Below are 21,346 nucleotides of genomic sequence, written 5' to 3'. Positions count from 1 at the left end.
ATGGCGGGGAGGAAGTGAAAGCCAGCCACTTCCCGTACTCTCGTAGACTCCACACTGTTTCCACGTTGCGAGAGCAGACCGCCTTCCCCTTCTCTTATCGCGTCCAACATTCCATTCCGATGGACTAGTATGGATCCACGGATGAGCTGATTTTCAACGACTTCCATAACATACCAGGCAATCATTCGAGCTGTTAGCAATTGCTCGTGGATCATACGATGGACGCCTTCGATGGCAGCCCACTCGTCTCGCCCACCAAAGCACGACAGGCCGCAATTCAGGCCAAGGACTGGGCATATGTGAACTCCTGGCTCGGCCGACAATACGCTCCAAAGCCTGTACCACAATTCGAGCGCAATGAAGATACTTTACGCGTTCTCTTGACTATGGCGGCAGCCAACGAGGCCGCTGATGAGGAAGCATCACTACAACATCGTGCACGCGAAGAAGCAGTCCGTGCCTTCAAAACAAGAGAAGAAGCAGAACGCAAAGATCCACACGAACGGCAAAAGAACGAGATCCTAGATGAAGTGGAAATTTGTCTAGATGACCCGGGAAAGCGAGACTTGGATGACCTTGCCGACTCAGCGGTTGTCCTGGGAAACACATTAAATCTCGAGCCCGAAGATCTAAGTTTATCCATCGTCGAGCTCACCGCCGAAGACTTCGATACTCAAGATCAACTGGATAAGGTCGAAACGTTGCACCGCTATCTCCAGAAAGAGCTTTCGCGATTGCAGGCCGATCTGGAGGAGCTCAAAACCAACAAGGCATACGAAACACCAGCCGATACGCAAAGCTTGACAGCGGAGTGGACGCGAGGGACAAAAACTCTTACTACGAAAGTTGGAGAATACCAGGATCGCATTGCATCACTCGAAAGGAATCAGCCTCGTGGTCCTACCATTCAGGAGCTTATGACGGAAGAACAAAACGTGGTCCAGTTACGGGAAACGGTCAAAGCTCTGGAAGGGCGTGTCAAAGCTTTCCATGACCTGCCTAGGGATGTCCCAAGAGCACGAGCCAGATACAAAGAGCTTGAACGTGAGCTGGACCAACTCATGCGGCAACGAGAGACCATGTTCGGAAGACTTGTAAATAAACGATGATATTATCTACTTTCTTTTTACAGAGGAAATAGCTGTTTTTTTCACGATTCTGATATGGGTATTGTATTAAACCGGAAGGTAACTAAAGCGAGAAAAGCAAATGGTATCGTCGACGCATTACTGAATCATCATGGCGATCACATCTGTAGGCAGATCATAGCCACGGCCACAGTGTGTCACAAAGAACGATGTGCCTAGTGGTTCATACCGAGGGCGTTCTTGACCTTGTCGCCACTGTGAAAGGAAAGCAGATCAGTATCTATACTTTGGTACTTATATTGGATAGGTATGGAGGGGTTGTCTTACATGGAGTTGCTGGCACCGCCGTGAACATTGTTGTCACTGGCACGCTGGGTCTTGTCGAAGGCCTCCTGGGCACCACCCTTGCTGTCATCGGTCTGGAATCCGCGAGCAACACGGTCGGTGGTGTCGGTGAAAGTCTCCTTGACCTTGTCCTGGGTGGACTTGGTGGAGTCAGGAGTGATCTCCTCCTTGGCCTCTGAGAGAGGAGCTGTTAGTATGGTCCAATACATATGATAGGAAGACTGGTTGAGAGTGGGTAGCTAGCTAGCTGCATGTCACATACTGGTAGAGAAATCCTTGCGACCGGTGTCAGACATGTTGGTTGATGGTAGATAGATTTGATTTGTTTGAGAACTTGAAGAGTAGTAGAAGATGTGTTGGAATGTGGAGTGTTGAAGAAGGAAGAGAGTTGATGTCCAGGCAGGGCCATTATATAGACCAGAATCCAGTGACTCCAAAGAGAACTTGAATGACGTCGTCTACATATTGTTTGCGATAATGACCAAGTTTCTGGCCAAACTATACAAATACAATGTACAAACAATTAACTACGAACTGCCTCGGCTGCCAATTATCTTGAAACCTTGGTTGACAATCTGTTGGTCCGCAAATCAGCGTGCTGTACAACGCGGAGGTATACTTTCCCGATGACGTCGGGGCTGTTGACAGACGCCACTGTAGCAATGACGTTTAGATGACTGAATGCCAAGATGTGGCTGTGGTGGCTGGGATCCCGATTGGGCTTAGTGTAAGGCTGCCAGATTCGGCTCATAGTTTGGCAGTTTCTACTTGGTCTAAGGTGATTGACTTGAAGTCTATGTTGCTAACTTACTGTCCTATGATAGATCTCTCTAGAAACGTGACTTCTGTTGACTGTTTTTTTTTGCATCGCATATGCCAGCATGGCACAAGTTAAATCTCGAAATTACTAGTAGGACGAGGTCCAAGTCCCGCTTTTTCATAAGCTCTATCGATAGTCTCCATTTGCGCAATACTCTCTTCTCCATCGATCCAAACCCCAGATCCTTGGCGACCCTTGATCTTGTTTACAAACTCCTCCAACTGACACCGATAGGTAGACCACCAGTCCTTGTATACTGCAGCACGCTTGTCTCCGCTCGGCCAGTTGTACGCCTTTTTATAGCTGGTTTCGTTCCAGGATCTGATAACCTCTTCGCCTCGTTGAAGGGTATGCTGGTCCGATGTATCGATTCGGTGGTAGATATAAGGAATCATATGGTTCCAGATCCTGACGGTTCGCTTGAATACATGTTGAAGTGGGACGCCATCTTCCTGCACGATAGACTCAACCAGCACCGGCTCGAACACGGCCTCACTCATGGGCCATCGCAAAGTAGGTAGAGCCTTTGTCCAAGAAGCGGGCAATAAAGAGAACCAACCTCCTGCCGAGGCCAGGTCTCCTTGAATTCGAACGATTTGGGAGTTAGGCGTGAGGAATGTTGCCGTCACGGCTTCGTCGATTTGTGGCTCTTCATTGGACGATATAGACAAAGGACGATGATCAATATTGACTGGGGTCAATCTGATTTGTCGTCCCACTATTTGGCGTACACTAGACACGCAATAGGTTGCAACATCCATCAAGCAACCTCCCGCAAGTGAGTATTTGAAGCGAATGTCGTCTTTCCCCAACAGTAGACGGGGTAGGTAAAACTGAGAGGAAACACTTTCAATAGAGCCGGGGGACTGGTGTACTTGAGTTAAGAAAGTTTGCCATGCAGGGTGGAACTGATAGTGAAATGCTTCTAAAAGTACCGGTGCATTCGGGGCGGTTATTAGTGGGTGTTTGAATAGCTTCTTAGCTTCGGTAGCATTAGAGCAAGAGGGCTTTTCTAGCAAGACATGCTTGCCGGCTTGCACTGAGCGAAGTGACCATTCATAGTGGTAGCTGTTTGGCAATGCAATGTAAACGGCATCAATGGACGGATCTTCGAGTAGAGCTGGGGGCATGTCGTAGTATTAGCAAGGATCAACCCCACGAACCGGGGGTAGTGAGATAGCTTACCCTGATACGTAGAATGAACAACCGGAATGTCATATCTTCGAGCATATGCTTCAGCACGATTTATATCGCGCGCAGCCACAGCGGCCACGATGACATCGGGATGTGATTTTGCTGGTGTGATCACTGCGAACGGTCTGAAGCACAACGACGAATTAGCAAGGTAGGTCAATATAAGAGGGAACCGATTAAGAAAGCTGCTTGGCTATACATACGCTATGGTACTTGCCCCAATGAGGCCGATGCGGATAGCATCGTCCCTCTTCCTCGGTGTTATGGGCGGGCTGATAACACTATTATAGACTCGTAAAATAGAATCGAAGAATAGCATTGCTAAGCATGACCCATGAAATTCCAATCTCTGGTAGTGGGCTGAGAAAAAAAAAGAAAATGCTTAGAATGCCTACGGAAGTTTCCGAGTGATATCCCGCCTTTGGTGGATGAGTACTCAGACTGACGTGGCGGTGGAAGACGCGGAGTCATGACGTGGGGCCTTGTGGACGGGCTCGCATCACTTCTAAGCTGGGAGAAAGAACGGCAGCCGAAGGACATGGCAATTTAGACTAGATTAATCCAAGACTTATTATCAGAATTCATTTGAAGTCTCTTCTGGATTGTTTCCTGAATTGCTTTTTTTAGTGCCGAGAATATCAAATGCTTGAGTATTGATGCAATGTACTCTACTGAGTTTAAATTGAGATGTGCGCCTTTGAGTCTCCTCAGCTGCTCCAGGGAAAGGCCTGCTTAGAGAATTCTTTTTGGATTTCTTGCCGGTATCTATTTGTTGCCGGAGTGGGAATCCCGGATCGTTTAGGAGTCGCCTGGCGTTTCATCATTCAAGTTATTCAATATCGCACTAAACTCCATGCTCATAAACTAGTACCACCAAGCCCTCCAGAGTAACCCAGGATCTCTATGAAAAGAGCATACCAAGAATTCCCATGCACCATGGCCCAACAAGCCCAGCCTAACCTGGTATCAAATGCCCAACAGTGAGATACCACATTCCGAGGAAGGAGAAGGAAAATCAAATAGAAACACCAGGAGAAAACACAATCATGACCAGAATCGGACCGGCCGAGTATTGTGCGCAGAGTATCGCATATGCCACAAGAAAACACAGAAACGTAACGTCATAATCGCTGATTCCATACTTTGCTTTTCATTCCGCAAAACCCAAGAATGTCTCTACAAGAGACGAGGCTGCAGTTGACATGAAAGACTGGTAAGGGCCGACTAGCCGCCCCTCTCGCCGAATTCTTTAGCCCAGTCTTCGTACTTGCGTAGCCCATCAGATGAGACACTAGGTCGAATGGAGTACAGACTAGATTCAAAGTCCTGGAACTTGATTGGGCGGATCTGGTCCATAGGCGTGTGGAGGAGAGCCTCGCCGAGGTTGCGAAGTGGGCCCATGGCGGCATCTTTGGCAAGTGCTGTTATATCTGAGCCAGAGAAGCCTGTCGAAGTCAAGTCAGAGAGAGATTTCTAGATTTTACAAGAGAGTGAGTGGGAAAGAGCCTACCTTCTGTTACATGGACTAGAACCTGTATATCCTCGGCGCTCAGCTCGTGGTGTTGGTGACTGAGCAATGTGCGCAGTTGTTGTTCGCGGACCTGGTGTTCAGGTAATGGGATATATTGTCGACGGACAAAGCGGCGACGCGCTGCTTCGTCGATATCCCAGGGCATGTTGGTAGCTGCTAATACAAGTACTCGACTGGCATCACCCTCCTTTTTGTCCCGGGCCGATTGTTCGCGACCAGCAGCGGCACGCTGCAGGTCTGACCATTGTACCAAAAATTCAGTCTTGGACCGGCGCGAGGCTTCGTGTTCAGAGCCCGATGACCGCGCAGATAGAAGGGAGTCAATCTCGTCGACAAAGATGATAGATGGCGCTAGAGCCTTGGCCAGTCCAAATAGAGCACGAACAAGCTTTTCACTTTCACCATGCCATTTGGATGTTAGGCTTGAAGCAGAAACAGAGAAAAATGTTGATTTTGATTCCGTAGCCACTGCTCTTGCAAGCATGGTCTTGCCAGTACCCGGAGGACCGAAAAGAAGCATGCCGCGAGCTGGTTCGCGTAAGCCAGAGAATAGATCTGGCCGGAGAAATGGATAGACAACAGCTTCTTTGAGAGCTTTTTTGGCCGGCTCCAGTCCCGCAATATCCTCCCAATGTACCTCGTCGCCACGAACGACGATATCATTGAGGATTTGACGGGCTGACTGGGGATCAACACCCTTGGGTAGTTTGTTCATAATTTCCACAATATCTTGGGCTTCTTGGTCTTCGTCTTCTGACGAATGCTGTTCCCAGGATTCTTCGTCGCTCGATGGTGGTGTCTCGCGGCGCTTACCAGGTGGTGGCTTTCGCCGAACCGCACTGTTGCTGCTGCCGTTCGCCCCCGAGATTGCCATTCGGTTCATTCCACGCTGAATATCATCACTACCGGATGATGGCGATATATAGGATGTTTGTCCACTTTGTGTTGTCCTCGGCGCAGATTTTGTCCGCGGCTTGCTGCTCGGAGTAGTTGCCTCGGAGTCCTTTCGAGGAGTTGCTGACCGGGAATTACCCTCTGACTTGGTCATTTGTGTCACGCGTGGTGGAGGCTGAAGTGACGACCTCAGCGCCACAGGCTTGGGTTTGATAGATGGCTTTGGGCCGGGCGATGACGGGGTTGCGTAATCTTTCGGGTCGGGCATGATGACTGGTGCCGGTGCCAGTTCCGAAGGCTGGGACCGACGAGGATCGGAGCCCGCTTGAAGTTGACGCGGGGTTGTTCGAGAAGTTGGCCGGGGCGAAGATCGTGGAACAGGTGCATGTTTAGGCTCCCGCCAATTTGCAGGTGGAATCCGATCCGTGGAAGAATTTGTCTTTTGCGGACGTGGCCGCGCCAATACAGGCTCTTCGCCGGAGCTTGATTTTGGATCAGCATCTCGGCGAGCGTTTGCATCATTGGCAAGACTTCGAGACGAAGCCACCGCCGCATCATTCGAGGGCTTGTCGATCGACGATGATCGGTAGAGGTTGCCCCATGCAAGACCAGCTGCTTTTGAGGCGACCGGTCGGGTTTCCTTGCGCTTAGAACTCGATTTGGCCGTTTTATCTTTCTTCTTCCCATCCTTGTTGCGCAGCGTCGTCAGCATGATCTTTCGTCGCTCAGGGCTTGACCCGCGGGATTTAGTCTTGTCGGACGAGTTTGAGTTCATTCGTAACGCAGGCGAGCCGGCCGGCGACAAGCCAGATGGGAGGGAGTCATCGTAGGGTTGTAGAGTATCAGAACTGTGTCTCCCCATCGACGGAGGTGGAGGTCTCCCAGGTATGGCGGCTGGTTTCGAGAGATCTGTATAGCCAACTGCTGGGATGGTGCCATCTCCAATCCAGCCGGGATGGTTGGAAGATGGCGGAGCGGACATAGTTGCAGGAGATTTACCCTTGGTAAGAGTTGCTGGTTCTTTTCCGCCGTTGGCCTCGGCACTTTCTTTCCGACTCTCGCGAAGGGCCGATAGCAGATCGACTCGCTCACGGCATTGGGTCTCTAGTGCACGAATAGAATCTTGGAGGGCCTTCTCCGTTTCGGATTTGGGGGTATAATTCGACGGGACCCGACGAGCATTGTGATGGTAAATCGTATCGAGAGCGGACCGCCAGGATCTCAATGCTTCCTCTTCGTTGTTCTGATGTCATGAGCAATTGAAGCCGAGGGAAAGGGTCACGGGGCACCTACCTGGCCTTCAAAGTAGACCGCAGTCGAACAGAGCAAGTAGCATTCATCGTACGTCTTCTGTAGGGAAGACGCGGGCCGTGGGCGCATCATTGGGAAAAGGAAGGCCCGCACCCATGTCACTGCAGGTTGTTGGCGGGGAGAAAGGGCAGCGGTGATCTCCCGGAGCGGAGGAGTTTTCGCGTGACGTCGTCAGTCCGCCGAATTGCTGCATGCGGACACAGCCGACATTATGACTGTACTATACACTTACTACTCGTAGTATTTATCAATGTTGCTAGTACTACTGATAGCAGGAGGTTTTTAATACTATATCAAAGCAATAAACATCTGATCACATCTAGATTCCTCGTGGTGGCACGTCTATGGGTACATGCAAGAAAAATAACGGAAAAACAAAGAACCAGTCACTAAAACACATATCGATGCAACAGAACCCAGCCCGCATAAGATAATCAAAACCCGAGGTTCCACGTTCCAACGCCGGTAAGGATAGAGGATACATCGGACGGGGAGAGAAGGGGGGGGGAAGATGGAGAGAGTTTAGAAAAATGAAGAAAAGAGATCCGATACCCCCAGGCCGGCTTACTGATGCCGTTCCAAACCCCTTTGGTTCCAAACTATACAGTGCTAGAATCGCTTTTTGGTCAACAGAAGCTCCAAACATGCAAGAAGATCGAGTCGGGCTCTTCAGGCCCAAGATGCAACACCCCCAGGGTATGGCAGGCTCTGCCCGCATCCCAAGGACCTGGCCAGATGCCAAAAAAAGACTCATGTCGCCTCAAGATATCAGAGAAATAAAAAGAGATAGGGAAAATGGAGTTAAAAAAATTGAAGAAGGGGTCGCGTGGTGTATGCACAACGCCCAAGGCGAGAAGCGAGTCGAGGCGATTTGCCGAACTGGGAGATGGCATTTAAATCGACAGGCGGCGATCAGGTCGGGAATTATCCTAGTCAAGGCCTTGGTCCTTGAAGTACGCCTTGGCCATCTCATAAGATGTCCAGCAGATGGCGGTACTAGGCATGGTGGAGATAATGCGAGGGCGCATGCCGCGCAGGAAACCGCCCCAGCCGAAGCGGTTCTTGATGATGGAGGCCGCGTTCCACAGGCCGCGTGCCGAGCGGATTTCTTCACTTTCGGCCAGACCACGAGTTTGGAGAAGGGTCTTCACCACGTCGAGAGGAGTGGTGATACCGGCCGCGAAGGCACCAGCAAGACCACCTGCCATGCAGTGGGTGAAGGGATCGTAGTCTCCCTTGGGGTTCATAATCTTGGAGATCGACTCGTAGGCAACGAATTGGGTCGCAGTGAAAGGCACGGTCATGCAGAGAGTTGTAGGGTAGGAGAGGTAGAAGGCTTGAAGACCCTCAGTTCGGTAAAGGGTTTTGGCACATTGCACCATGGTCTTGTGAACGGAGCCGTGGACTTGCATTCGCTGCTTGATGACTGTTTTCGAGAAGGGGTTAGATCCAGCGTTCTGTGAATGTCTGTAACGGCGAATTACTCACCATCGAATGGGTTCATCAACGCATCGCTTGCGATTGTGGCCGAGGCACCACTCAGTGCTATTCAGAGCCAATGTGTCAGTCATGCCTATCCCGGTCTAAGTCCAAGAACCAAACCACATACCAGCTGCTAACGGGTGATGACCATCGTCGACATTTCCGCCCGCTAGATCCTTCACGATCTCGTATGTGCCGAAGTAAACCGCGTGTGCCGGACCTACAGTCGCCAAAAATTATTAGTTACTAATTCCTACTCGGCCATCAGAAGCCCAGAACCCGAAAAACAACGTACCAGCGCCAACAATCACACTTGAGACACCCTTCCAAAGTGTCCGCCAGCCCTCGATGCGGTAAATTGTCGAGACGGCGTTCGTCAAACCGGTGTACAAGCCACCAGTAGAGGGGTTCAGGATTTGCATGCGGGTCTAGGAGTTGCAAAAATTTGCGTCAGTGCCCATCCGAGCTCTCCATTGAGGACTTGAGGATCCTGCGACGCAGAACTCACCTTAAGCAGATCAACCGGGTACATAACCGAGTGTTCCTTTGAAAGAGATTGTCAGCTCCAATAATATCCCCGTGTCCCAGAATTTTTTTAACCAACATACCGCGATTCCCGCGAAAGCACCCGCGAGCATATTACGGCCTAGGCCATAGTTGGAGGGAAGAGCTTCATAGCTAGTGAAGAATCCGATTAGTTTCCATTAGATGACCCAGGGCGAAGGGAAAGGGAGAGAAGTCGCAGTAGCCACGAAAAGCCGAGGTTACATAGCGGACAGAGCCAGCAAGCAGAAAATCACACTGAATGACCGGTCGGAAGGTCAATTCGTAGAGAGGAAGCCGACCGACATGGTCGTGATCCGCGATGCCATTGCAAAGCCGCCCGAGGAAATTTCATGGAGAAGCACCTACTCAAACTCCTGCTCGGGGATCTGGTCGGTAGCCGCCATGAAGCTCCGCTAGCTCAAAGCGCAGCTGGCGCGAGTCGGGGGGAGGTATGCGTCGGAGAGGGGAGAGGGTCGTACGGATGGCGTGAGAGGAGGGTTGAGGGTGCGCAGGGAAGTGAAGTTGAGAAGTGTGAAGGATGATGAGGTAAACGGGTTCTCCGTGGAGCAAAACAGGCCCGGGATGCCCACAACGGGAGGAACCAGGGGGGGAGCAAGTTCACACCACACCGAGATTAATATTAGGTCGCAACGTGTTCGTTTGCTCTTTGACCCTGAGCCTTTGGGTTGCTTTTTTGTGTAGTGTGTAGTGTGTAGTGTGTAGTGTGTAGTGTGTAGAGTGTAGTGTTTTTGCTTTTGGATCCACGGAGAAGAAGGGGAAGGAAATTCTTGGGAGATCAGACTAAGAGTCTCGTAGTACTAGTACTAGTAACTTACAGGCTCCGCGGCACTAAAGGGAAATAAATTATTGCAAGGCCGACCTTCGCCGGATTCCACTGGCTCCGAGGCCCCCCCAATTCCTTTGAATATCCCGATCTCCGAGTTGCTACTAACACCAACCAAGCAATGTATTCACCAATACTCCGCTATAGGCTACCATGATTAGACCATTTGGATCTATTTAACTTGGACCTTCCGTGCGATCCCGTGTACTTTCTCCCTTAAACTTGTAATTCTCTTTTTTGTCAAGGGGGACTGATGGATTATTCAGAATGCCCGGCCAGACTCCCCCGTGACTCCGTGAGTATCCAAGATCCGATGACGGAGCTTAGGTAAGTGCGTATTGGTATTATTGGTATCGGCAGTACCTTCCCACTCCTGCATCGGTACCGACCGGTACCTCCCTGCACTATGACTGGCCCACTCAATGGTCAAGTACCTCCCCGTAACGGCACTGGTCACTTTTATCAATCTGATAAGACTGCCCCCTTCATTTAATTTGTCTGCGATCTGGGACTAGTGTGCTGAGCATGGAGAAACTAGTCGTCTTCTCCCTTTCCAAGTGGATCAAAGGACCCAACAATTTCCATCAACATCTACTCATGGAACCAGCGATCGCTTCGAGAAGGCCGTTGGAAATCTTTGACAAAGTGGAGAGGCAGGGAGACACATCCAATGGTTCCCAGGGTTCCCTATTGGGAAGGCAACAGTTGCCAAAAAGATTCCTCCTTATCTGATGGTCATATTCCCTACTCGTATTCCCTCTCCATCACTCACTTCCATCTTTACTATGCCCTGGTCTTTTGTTCAAGCATAGAACTTAGCCGGAGCCAAGAAATGGAATGAAATGAATTGTCTCATTGTCTCTTCTAGGCAATACGAGGTCATCTTCAACCAGGGGCTGGCTGTGCCCGACCACGCGACTCTGCCGGCCGGCCTGCCGAGGTCCGGGTGGGCGTCAGCCCGTGTGGACTGAACTAACCCCTGCTGGTCGCCTTCGTACGAGTACGTAAAAAGGCACCTGGGACCAACTTCCATGTCCCACCTGACTGGAGTTTCGGCAAGGGTAAATGCATAATTCCAATTTGGGGGAGGCAAGGCCCCTGAGTGCTTATCCAAGTGACATTTGCGGTTGCCCAAGCTACCATCTAGATACTTAAGGAGGAGATAGACCCTGCAGAAGGCACGATTTTGGCTATTTGTGACTAACGTGAAACGATCGGGGTGTTCTTTTTGCATCGCCATAAATAAATCCATGCCTATGTTCTAGTATGTAGTAGTCCCATCATCGTGATGTTTCCTGCAGACTTGCCATTTTCACTCAATTATCTAGCGTTATGCGGCGAAGGTTATCATTGTCAATAATCCATACTAGTAGGCTAGCGGATAAGGAACATGCCTAGATCCTAAGCTTGACTCGGACTCTGCAGCAATAATCCATTCAAAAACTTGAACACCAAGTATTTCAAGAATCTTGCCGTTGGCTAGTATAATACTCGTACTACTGAGGGGGATGATGGCACAGCTATGTCAAATAAATAACTTTAGTGTGGGTCTGTGGGTGCTTTGAAACATTTACGAAAAAATATCAGCTTTAACATCACTTACACCCGTGGACAACGTATCTACTAGGCTCAATGACACTACTACACTATGAATGAACCATGCAGTCTTAAAAAAAAAGTCGTGCGTATATAATTTGGAGCCTATTATATTGTGCCAAAGAGACCATGCATTATTTCCACAACGAAGAGTCGATTGCAATTTCGACATCGCTCCGCTTGAACCCAGGAGTGTCACCTAGACATATTCCCTTCCCGATCAAAGCTAAAAAATCGTTAGATGGCACCAAAGCTCCAGGAGTAGAGTATAAGAGAATGCAAGCTCACCTGCTGTGAAATCCACGGCATTTACTGCACGATGTGTGGTATCATCGACTGGTGGCACCATTGAAAGAGTAGTTCCCTGTGCTCGTAGAAAACCCACTAGATCAAATAGATCAAACCACTGTCCATCAAGGTCTTTCTGAGCCTCCGGCGAAAATGACGATAAAGTATCGTGGATCATAGAAGGATCATGTTGCTCCGATCTCGACCCCACCTGGTTTGATGCGACAACCTCAGGGTAATGAGTACCGGCTCCGCCTAGCCTGAAGGAGGGAATGCAGTTGACGTCGTCTGGCTGTTTATTGTTTAATCTGGCATATAGACAAGTATGAAAGTACGATGTAATAGTTTCTCGCGTAACGAGTGATAACAGGAGTCGAAATGGTCGTCTTAAGGCTTCCAGGGGGACAGAGGGGTTATTAAGCAAAAGAAAGCCCTGGTATAAACATGCTATCCTCAAATTATCAATGAAGACCGGTGCTTCTATTACCTTTGCACCGTTTAGTGCAGACGGGGGGAGTAGATTACGAGACAGCACGCTTAAGCCAGCATGGCCTTCCGAAAGAGGCCATTCCTCTTGTTCATCTCTCGCACTTGCTTGCGGAACGATTGATGTGTGACCGATCAGCGATGTTTCGGGTGGATTTGATCCAGCAACATCCTCCAGGTAGTCATTCGCTATATCGAGGCATGTCTTCACAGTGTCGCGAAGGTGGTATGCAATCTTCTGATGCGAAGCAAGGGCTTGAGGCTCAACAAGAGTATCGGTAAACGAAATGATCGCCTGGCCTGTTCGTTCAAGAGCAGACTCTAGTCGCGCGACACGTTTCTCAAGTGCCTGAATGTGAGCCCTGTTGCGTGCTCGATATGCCCGCTGCGCCAGCAACAGCTGCCGTCGACGGCGCTGTATAGGCGTCAGCTTGCTGTTTTTGTTTTCTTCTTTGTCTATCCATCTGTCTATTTGTCTGTCTTTTTTGGCTAGCAACCAAAATTAATTGATGAGAGTGATTACCTCTTTCTTCTCTAGGCCTTCCTGACTCGCGGACTGCTCAGGCGCACTTGGTCGCTTGCGCTGTTTGCGCTGCTTGGCGACCCTTTCTGTGGAGGGCTGCATTTCATCAACGGCAGACGAGGTCGGACGATGGCTGGCAAAAGAATCGTCTCTGTACGAATCCATTTCACATGTAGAGTTATTCTGTGGGATGATTGAAATGGAGGATGGTGGGAGATTCGGTCTCTCGGGAGCTGAACTACAACATCTCGGCACTCGGAATGATCACTCATCAGCCAGTCAATCACCCGCGGTCCAACTTTGGCATCATATATCCCTGGCGAGTCTACCATAATTGGGCGTAACATCCAATATTTGTTCACGTGACTGGAAAATCGGGTTTTTGTATGATTATATGAATGTGATCGTCGTTATGAGATTTTGCCTGCCGTCATCCAGCTGGAAGTTAATGCTTGGGCGCATACGAATTCATGCGCATAGAAATATAGTAGGTTCCGACAATGAGGTGAACACCGTGACGGTTCAAGTTCGTAATTGTGCTTCACAAGATCCAAAGACATTGTGATAGTAAGAGAGAAGGGTCAAGAGCAGGCAAGGGGTGCTATATAGTATACTCTGCCCGTCGTGCCAAATTGGATGATGAGTACCTAACTACTAGTAAGTACTGTAAGGCCACGAATTAAGGAGAAAATCGACTATTTATCTTCGAGTTCACTTTCAAGGTTGCTTCCTCTTCACAGTACAGAGGCCGATACCTAGGTAGTATTATAAGTTATCGCCCACAGTCCTCTTGCTCGATAGTTACACATGCTAGGCAAAGCATTAAACCTTTGATGACACCGGGGGAAACGCCGCCATGGCACCCCTTAAAATCGCATGAGGATTAATCCGTCTCGGATATCGCCTCTGGATATCCCCCGCTAAATCCTTCCAATTCGACGCCTTTGCCACCGCATCTTCAAAATCCAAAATATACTGCCGCGTTCTGTGCAGATTGAAAAGGCCATCTACTGTTCCTTCCCGCTTATGTCCGGCAATCACTGTATGCGGATCAAGCGCCTCAATCTTATCCAGAGCCCGCAGCCACTCCTGTCGTTTTTCTTTTGTGCTTGCTTCACCGAAGAACTGATGCACATCACCGTAAACAGCATCCCCCGCAACGACCAGTCGAATGCTGGGCACGTGAAGTACAGTCGTGTTGTATGTATCTGTATGACCGACCTCGATGGCGCGAAGCTCGTGGCCTTCGACGCTGAATGTTAGAGAGTCCATTGGTTTGGCTAGCTCCAGAGATTGTGGAATTTGTCCACCCGGAAACAGCGCATGCCATGTTCCCTCCAATATCTCAGGCTTGATCTGCTCGTTCATGTGCTCGACTGTGCCCGGTGTAGCAATGGCACAAAGATTAGGCCAGTGGTTGCGGAGGATGGAAATTCCGAACCAGTGATCTCCGTGTCCGTGGGTGATGTAGACATAGCGTAGGCTTTTCCCTGGTGCTGTCTTCTTGATCCAGGCGGCTAGGTCTTCGGTTTGGGAAATCGATATGGGCGTGTCAACCAAAACGGCTTCGGAGTCACCGTGGATTAGTGTGCAAGATATCGGAGAGAAGTAACTTGTTTCCCCCATGCGCTTCATAGATATCGGAAGGCGCGAGGAGACGTAAACGTCGGCTTGGAGGATGGAAGACATGTTGACTTGCTGGATGCAGGAAAGACGGCAAGGAAGTGAGGAGATGCGAGTAAAGAGGATAATGCTTGGCCCTTTATGTCTTTTTGAATGTACCAGATCTTCAGCCGAGGTGTTGTGTTCAACAGTGGCCACATGTATGGATGCGTCAACAACCCAGCACATTGCGACACAAACGCTTTGTTGATTAATCAACTCGAAAGATATCGGTCCTCGGCTGACTCGGCCTAGAAGTAATCATAGTTCTCACAAAAGAATTCAGCAGCGAGAATATAAAGGCCAGTTTAAATTTCTAATTTCAATTCTACTAAATCTTGAAACAGCCAAGTCTTATCACCCCATTCTTGCCCAAAGCAGATACCTTTCCAAAAAATGCCTCGCTGGACCTTCGAAGTAACGCCAGACACACTCTCCAAAGCAGAGAAAGACACACTAGCCCAAGCCATTACGGACAATTACGTCAAATTAGGAATTCCCGCATTCCTAGTCAACGTCTTCTTCCACGAAAACCGCATTGGCAACTTTTACAGTGGTGGAAAAACACCCCCAAATACCGTCTTCTTCGTCCTCGATCACGCAGCCCGCTCTTTTCCCAACGAAGAGGCCCGCCTGGCTTTCATCGATAGTGTCAATAAGATCGTGGAGCCGGTTTTGGCACCCAAGGGAGTCAAGTGGGAGTACAATATCTACGAGCACCCTGCAGACAATTGGCGCGTAAATGGCATGATTCCACCTGTGCAACAGAAGGAGCTCTGGGACCAGTGGATGGATCAGAACGAGGCGGTCAAATACGGAGAGTATCTCGCAAAATAGGGTACGCAATGGGTCAAGCATTGTCTTTGTACACATTTCCCTATAGGGCCTCGGGAGCATGTATGTACTCCAGGGCTACTAGTAGTAGTAGGAAGATAGCCGTCGTGAAAGATACATCAGAGTTACAGTCGATACCAGTAGTAGTAGTAGTAGTAGTAGTAGTAGTAGTAGTAGTAGTAGTAGTAGTAGTAGTAGTAGTAGTAGTAGTAGTAGTAGTAGTAGTAGTTTCGCGAGATAGTATGCCAAAGAAAATAATGGGTTTAGAAGAAAATCGCTACTTCGTTATGAAAATATAGAGAGCACTGCTTGTTGGCCATGGTAATCCCTACAAAAAAAAAGTCTCAACACCTCGGCGCCGCAGCCTCGAGAAGCAATCAATAGATGGGAACACAAAAACATCTGTCAGAACATGCTGGGTCATTTCAATAGGTTTCAGGAAGGTAGAAGGGTTCAATACGCTCTTTGCTCGAACTGCGCGACTCCATTGGGGCTTATGCGTCATGAGGGCAAAATTGAAGGATGCGAAGATTGGTCGGAAGGATGGTGTTGGGAAGCGGAGATGTGTGAAAGGTGGGTAGGTAATTGGTACGAATGGGAGAGGGAGAGTCGGAAGGAAGTTCGTTCATGTCGTCAAATTCTCATCTGAGATCGTCTATCAGGACTGGGGAGGTATCGCTACCACTCGACATTGAACGACCATTCTCCTGAATAATATTAGCGCAAGTTCTTCCATGATCATGAAGAGATAAGACGAGGACGTATATATGACTTACCATTCTTTAAATTCTCTGCGGTATCGCTCAATAGGATGACCCGACGCTTATTGCAATAGGCGGTTTTATCCAGAATATCCACCTTCAGTTCAGCGAGTTCCGAGACAGGCTTCTCGAACATCTCACTGAGACCCTCCACGGCCATCTCCAGGTCCGCCTGATTATCCTCAAAGATTGTCGCAATGTTATTCCGCGCGAGGTAAAACGCAAAAGCGTATGTCCACTTCAAGGTCTGGCGGCACTGCTGCAATGCTTGAGATGCGGTGTCGAGGAACTGAACCTCGATCCAGGATAGTCCAGATTGTGATTGCAGGCTAGTCATCTTCTTCTCGGTCTTGAGGTAAAGGTCCTTATCCAGCTTTGCCGATTGCTCGTGGTTCGCATAGCGGTTGTAGTAATGAAGATATCGCTCCAAAGACGCACGCGACTTCGCCTGGGCACTGCGGGCATCGTGTCCAGACTTTTCTTCGAAGCGGTTGCAGTTGTACCAACTGGTGCCATGTTCAGACCAGAGACCCATGCACATCCAGCAGAACTCGTGCTTGCACTTACGGCAGGTCATATGATTACAACCACCATTCTTTTCAATCGTAGATACGCATCTGGGGCACTCTTTGGTGTTGGCTGATATCCAGTTGGCAGTCTCGGAGTCGTCCTCGCATTTTTGGAGCCACATCTTGACCAGTGTACATGGGGTAGGCTGATGATCGGCGACAGAGCAGCCGAAACAGAATTCATGTTTACATATGCACCGGACGGTTGGGACTATGCGTCGAAGGTCGCGGGTTTTCACTGCGCAGTCGACCGCATATTCGCAGTTTGGTGCCGGGCACCATCGTAGGTTATCTTTATCATCGACATAGGTTCGCGTGAGGAGTGTGCGATACCTAGTGATGAGATGCATGTTAGCTAATCATGCCTCTATTCGAAACGGGAGGGTGGTGACTCTTACCGGCCCTTGAGCTCGTCCGTAACAAGCAGATCAAGTGACCTCGAATCGACGATGCGATGACATTTGTTTCCGGGACATTGAATCCGCGCGGCTTCTCCTTCTTCCTTAATCTTTTGTCCAAGATAGTGTCGGTAGCAGTCGACACAAAAACGGTGCCCGCAGCGCATCGCATACGACTCGAGGTCATCGCCATCCTCACAACAAATCTCACAGCTGAAACCTGGAACGACCTCCGTTTTCGCCGTGCCTTCAAAGTTGGTTCCTAACCCAGCTTCTTCTAATGTCTCCTCTGGGTGCTCCATGTACCCCTCGATGAGTTTCTCCTGCTTCCAACGACCAAACCGCATGAGGATCGCGGCCGACTCTGGGGGGTAGGCCAAGGATAGCGGAAACCTCGTTAATTTGTACAAGCTGTTCGCGTTCGATTTCTGGGGGGTTGAGAACTTTGAATTCGACCTCATATGGTTTCCGCTTCTGCTTGAGAAGGTCCTTGTCGTCGGAGAAGCCGGTATCTAAATCACCAAAGTCTATTGCTGGGAGAAAAGAAGTTAGTTGATGACCTGACATTCGAGAGGAATGGGATCAAGGTGGGATCCCTCTTAGATCGAGGGGGGGAGTGTTCCTCAGACCAAGTCTCCGTCAGATACGTACCTTCGCCTAGACTCTCATCATCACTCCCCTGCATGTCCAAGAAGTCGTCCTGACTGGAGACATCGCTCATGAAATCGTCGTCAGAGTCCATACTGGCTTCAGTGGTCGCGGGAGTCGCGAGCTCTCTTTTCTTCTGACAGGTGGAACTCGCAGAACTGGCCGACTCGGTGGACTGGGGGCAGGTGGTCGCGGGACCCGTCGAAGCGGGCTTAGGCTTAGGCTTGCGCGAGCGACCGACAAGGGTGGCGTTTCCGGTATGGGCAGCCTTGGTGGCGGATTCGGGGAGAGGCTGGTCGTCCGTAATCGCCGCCTCGGCTGCCTTTCTCTTCCGCGTAGAGGGAGGCGTGATGGAAATGGGTGGCAGGTAGCCGGGGTGAAGGGGGTTGAAAAGAGGGTGGTGAGCCACAACGTCACCGGGAAAATTGGGCGGTTCGAGTGGTGGTTCGGAGGGGGAGTGGGGAAGAAGGGGGGGGCGAGATGATAAATAATGCAGGCAGAACTATCTGGCAACAGGGTGAAGCCTGATTCAAGTTGTTCTGACTCACTGATTCACTCACAGGTGGACCAGTCTAGTTCATATCTGCCAGTGTTGGTGTTGGTGTTGGTGTTGGTGTCTGTGCCCGTTGCCAGTTCCTTTGGTGGTTGATGCCAAAGTGATCCGCAAAGGTCTGCGGGAGATCCCGTTGGATGCCTGAAACATCACGTACGAGTACCCCCGTCAGTCCACCACATACAGTAGTTACAGTAGTTACAGTTAGTTACTACCGTACGACACACACTGGCGACCCATCCTATACTCATACTCATATTGCACTCATAATCATGGAATTCGTTGTCAACTGAAATCTTTTGGGTGGTCTAATGCGAGATTGTGCCGTGGTATAAAATATGGCAATCGATCGGAAAATACCAGTAGTACATGATACATGACTACTCCTCGTCGCTCTCTTCCTCCTCACTGCTTTCTTCTTCCTCTGCATCGGCCAACCACTGCACAAACTGTTGCGCCTGACCGCGCACCTTCTTCATCTCCTCACTCTCGCTAGACCGCTCATCATTCCACCACTGCTCGTATGCTTCTTCGTCTACCAACTCAAGCTCATATAGCTCCTTCGCCGTAAACAGAAGGACAGTATCACCCTTCTCCCTGCTGATCAAGTCCTGCTGGAGCTGAAGTAGTAGATCAACCTGATCTTTCTTGTCGTCCTTATTCCGATCGAACAAAGTTCGGTCCACCACCTCGGTGTACTGCGAGAAGACCTGGTGGATGGCTTGACTGGCGCCCTTGCCCTTGGCCATGAGCTCCTCAATGTATTGCATGAATGAAGTGACGATCGCCCGGCGAACCTGAATGTCCGAGGCATTGGCAGTCATACGCAAACTAACCAGCTCCAGCTGTACCACGTCGGCAGAGACACCCTCACGCAGACTCTCAAGGACACTGCCCGTTGCATCCGCGTTGAAATTGTCGTCTCGCTCCGCGCTATCAGAGAAACTGCTTCGGGCAGACCGTCCCCAGGAGCCTTCCGACAATTCGGATGACAATGTGGAGATTGAGGCAGAGGAGAGCGAAAGTCCTGGCATGCGATACACTAGGAAATTGTTAGCACCGTCTCTATAACAGTTACCTGGAAAGAATTCGAACATACCGAGTCCAGAGGATGCGACACTAACGTCATCCGGATCGTCATCTTCATCCTCGCCTTGGATGAACTCATATCCCTCTCCGCCTTCGCCGACCACATCCACCTCGGTGGGAGCAACGCTGCCATCACGCTTGGACCTGGAGATTCGTTTCCCGCTGCTCACATTAACGCTGTCTGCAATCTTCACGTTGTACGAAAGTAGAGCGCCGGCCTGGACGGTACAATTCTTGCCAATGACGACACCATCTGCGATGATCGCGCCGCGGATATCAGAGCCGTCGCCGACAACGACGTTATCCCAGATATAGGCTCCTTCGAGCTTAACATTTCGTCCGATCTTACAGTTGCGGCCCAATGTAGTAGAATGAACTGTTGTTCGGTCACCGATGCTGGTGCCGCGTCCAATGACCGTGCGACGCCCAATAACGCAGGATCGGGCAAGAAACACGCCCTGCTCTTGGTACAAACTGCCCTTACGCAGATCATAAGTGTGCCCGGGAAGCAAGTTGGTGTCGGGGCACAGAGGATAAGTCCAACGGGATATGATGTCCTTGCTGATAGAATCATATGCTTTTAAGTTACGGACTCGACCAGCATAGGCATCCTTGATGATGTGTGTGTGGATTGTTTTGCCGTTCAGCTCATAGTCCTTCAACACACCAAACAGGTAATGCTTCCGCGGACTTTGGTAGTCGAAGCTATCAGACCAGAGGCCCAGAACGTCGGGTGTGCAGATATCAATACTGCAGTCGATCAAGTCTTGTCGGATATCAAGCTCCGCATGTGTCAGAAGAATCTCGGCATCGATGTTCAAACGAGCATGGCTCTCCTCGGAGTGGTGGTCGATCTCTTCGTAGTGGAGGCAACGGTCTTTGGTCGGGTCGATCACAAAGACTGGAGAGATTGAGGTGGACTTGGTGCGATGGTTTCGACCGGCCTCCCGTAGAACCATAGTCATGATCGCGTTTTTGTCGGCTTCGCGGCGAGCCCGGTGCTTTGTCAGGGCGGCTTCGATGGGCAGGTTGCTGATGACATCGCCGCTGACGACGAGGAAATCTCCTGTGATGAGGTGCTTGGAATCCAAGTCTCGCATTACTTCTCCAACCGAGCTCGACACGGATTTGAGAAAGGATAATTGCTTGAAGGGCGAGGACGAAGCTTTCCATTTCGATGCACTAGAATCATATAGTTAGTCCCTTTCTTCAAGCTCCAATCCAAACTCGAGTCATCGTACTTGATGTATTTCTCTAATTGATCGGAATGAGCGCCTGCGTAGAGGAAGACATCCTCCACGCCGGCGTTGGCGAGGAATTCCAGGGTATATTCGATTAAGGGAGTATTGGCCAGCGGTAGGAGACACTATTTCATTCAACTTCGTCAGCGCATGCGATTTCAATATGCTGCAGGCAAGGGCCACATACCCGGGGCTTGTCAAGAGTGAAGGGCTCGAATCGAGTTTCGAAGGTATCTGCGAGGACCTATTCGACCATAAACTATTAGCAACCATTCATGTTTCGATCGGACGTGAGTAACAAGGCAGCAAACAGGTAGCTACCCTCCCATCTTGCCCAGCGAGAAGACCTACCACAGCCTGCAGGGTCTCTTCGACTTCCTCTGTCGCATTGCCCCGCGATTTGGAGCCGCCTCCCTTTTGTTTCGGACCCATTTTTCAAGGATTCTGAAGCTGGTCAGTGGATATGATCTTAACGGCACCGAAAGAGCTCGCGATGAAGACGTACAAGCAATACTGTCGCTAACAAAGAAGGGCACAAAAAACCCCCGCCAGCCGCGGAATGACTCCCACCTTGATGTGTTTGCATGGTTTGCACTGTTTTTATTCAACTGGGTCACGGGACCTGGCTGACCGCCCTGAGACT

At 50.0% G+C, this 21,346-nt stretch overlaps 9 protein-coding genes across 9 annotated transcripts; 2 read left to right on the top strand and 7 right to left on the bottom strand.

Moving 5' to 3' along the window:
• Positions 1 to 218: 218 nt before the first annotated feature.
• N7509_006802 (uncharacterized protein) lies at positions 219 to 1,109 on the top strand (the record flags this gene model as incomplete). Its single annotated transcript, XM_056631439.1, has 1 exon — positions 219 to 1,109. The coding sequence occupies one exon, from the start codon at positions 219 to 221 to the stop codon at positions 1,107 to 1,109; it is 891 nt and encodes a 296-aa protein (XP_056486990.1).
• A 194-nt stretch (positions 1,110 to 1,303) lies between these two features.
• N7509_006801 (heat shock 9/12 family protein) lies at positions 1,304 to 1,729 on the bottom strand (the record flags this gene model as incomplete). The annotated part of the gene is made up of 3 exons (XM_056631438.1): positions 1,304 to 1,343; positions 1,416 to 1,608; positions 1,696 to 1,729. 3 exons carry the CDS (start codon positions 1,727 to 1,729, stop codon positions 1,304 to 1,306), a joined length of 267 nt encoding a protein of 88 aa, XP_056486989.1.
• Positions 1,730 to 2,324: 595 nt separating this feature from the next.
• N7509_006800 (Gfo/Idh/MocA family protein) lies at positions 2,325 to 3,766 on the bottom strand (the record flags this gene model as incomplete). Its single annotated transcript, XM_056631437.1, has 3 exons — positions 2,325 to 3,373; positions 3,439 to 3,572; positions 3,651 to 3,766. The coding sequence occupies 3 exons, from the start codon at positions 3,764 to 3,766 to the stop codon at positions 2,325 to 2,327; spliced, it is 1,299 nt and encodes a 432-aa protein (XP_056486988.1).
• Positions 3,767 to 4,671: 905 nt separating this feature from the next.
• N7509_006799 (uncharacterized protein) lies at positions 4,672 to 7,255 on the bottom strand (the record flags this gene model as incomplete). Its single annotated transcript, XM_056631436.1, has 3 exons — positions 4,672 to 4,892; positions 4,958 to 7,115; positions 7,166 to 7,255. 3 exons carry the CDS (start codon positions 7,253 to 7,255, stop codon positions 4,672 to 4,674), a joined length of 2,469 nt encoding a protein of 822 aa, XP_056486987.1.
• Positions 7,256 to 8,112: 857 nt separating this feature from the next.
• On the bottom strand, positions 8,113 to 9,615 carry mrsA (putative mitochondrial carrier protein; the record flags this gene model as incomplete). The annotated part of the gene is made up of 7 exons (XM_056631435.1): positions 8,113 to 8,609; positions 8,672 to 8,728; positions 8,793 to 8,885; positions 8,961 to 9,093; positions 9,174 to 9,209; positions 9,274 to 9,343; positions 9,578 to 9,615. 7 exons carry the CDS (start codon positions 9,613 to 9,615, stop codon positions 8,113 to 8,115), a joined length of 924 nt encoding a protein of 307 aa, XP_056486986.1.
• Positions 9,616 to 11,785: 2,170 nt separating this feature from the next.
• N7509_006797 (bZIP transcription factor) lies at positions 11,786 to 13,113 on the bottom strand (the record flags this gene model as incomplete). Its single annotated transcript, XM_056631434.1, has 4 exons — positions 11,786 to 11,877; positions 11,940 to 12,231; positions 12,427 to 12,840; positions 12,949 to 13,113. 4 exons carry the CDS (start codon positions 13,111 to 13,113, stop codon positions 11,786 to 11,788), a joined length of 963 nt encoding a protein of 320 aa, XP_056486985.1.
• Positions 13,114 to 13,770: 657 nt separating this feature from the next.
• Positions 13,771 to 14,637, bottom strand: N7509_006796 (MBL fold metallo-hydrolase; the record flags this gene model as incomplete). The annotated part of the gene is made up of 1 exon (XM_056631433.1): positions 13,771 to 14,637. One exon carries the CDS (start codon positions 14,635 to 14,637, stop codon positions 13,771 to 13,773), a length of 867 nt encoding a protein of 288 aa, XP_056486984.1.
• A 369-nt stretch (positions 14,638 to 15,006) lies between these two features.
• N7509_006795 (uncharacterized protein) lies at positions 15,007 to 15,447 on the top strand (the record flags this gene model as incomplete). Its single annotated transcript, XM_056631432.1, has 1 exon — positions 15,007 to 15,447. The coding sequence occupies one exon, from the start codon at positions 15,007 to 15,009 to the stop codon at positions 15,445 to 15,447; it is 441 nt and encodes a 146-aa protein (XP_056486983.1).
• A 675-nt stretch (positions 15,448 to 16,122) lies between these two features.
• Positions 16,123 to 21,135, bottom strand: N7509_006794 (translation initiation factor eIF2B catalytic subunit epsilon; the record flags this gene model as incomplete). Its single annotated transcript, XM_056631431.1, has 11 exons — positions 16,123 to 16,151; positions 16,221 to 17,107; positions 17,173 to 17,534; positions 17,581 to 17,705; positions 17,824 to 18,322; positions 18,369 to 18,375; positions 18,755 to 19,415; positions 19,473 to 20,644; positions 20,704 to 20,828; positions 20,891 to 20,947; positions 21,055 to 21,135. The coding sequence occupies 11 exons, from the start codon at positions 21,133 to 21,135 to the stop codon at positions 16,123 to 16,125; spliced, it is 4,005 nt and encodes a 1,334-aa protein (XP_056486982.1).
• Positions 21,136 to 21,346: the final 211 nt, after the last annotated feature.

The sequence above is a fragment of the Penicillium cosmopolitanum genome (assembly GCF_028827165.1).
Source record: "Penicillium cosmopolitanum strain IBT 29677 chromosome Unknown utg000008l:1.0-4398992.0:1.0-4402845.0, whole genome shotgun sequence".
Taxonomy (NCBI): Eukaryota; Fungi; Ascomycota; class Eurotiomycetes; order Eurotiales; family Aspergillaceae; genus Penicillium; species Penicillium cosmopolitanum.
Note: the sequence above shows the minus strand (reverse complement) of the source record. Positions and strands in the feature narration are given on the sequence as shown.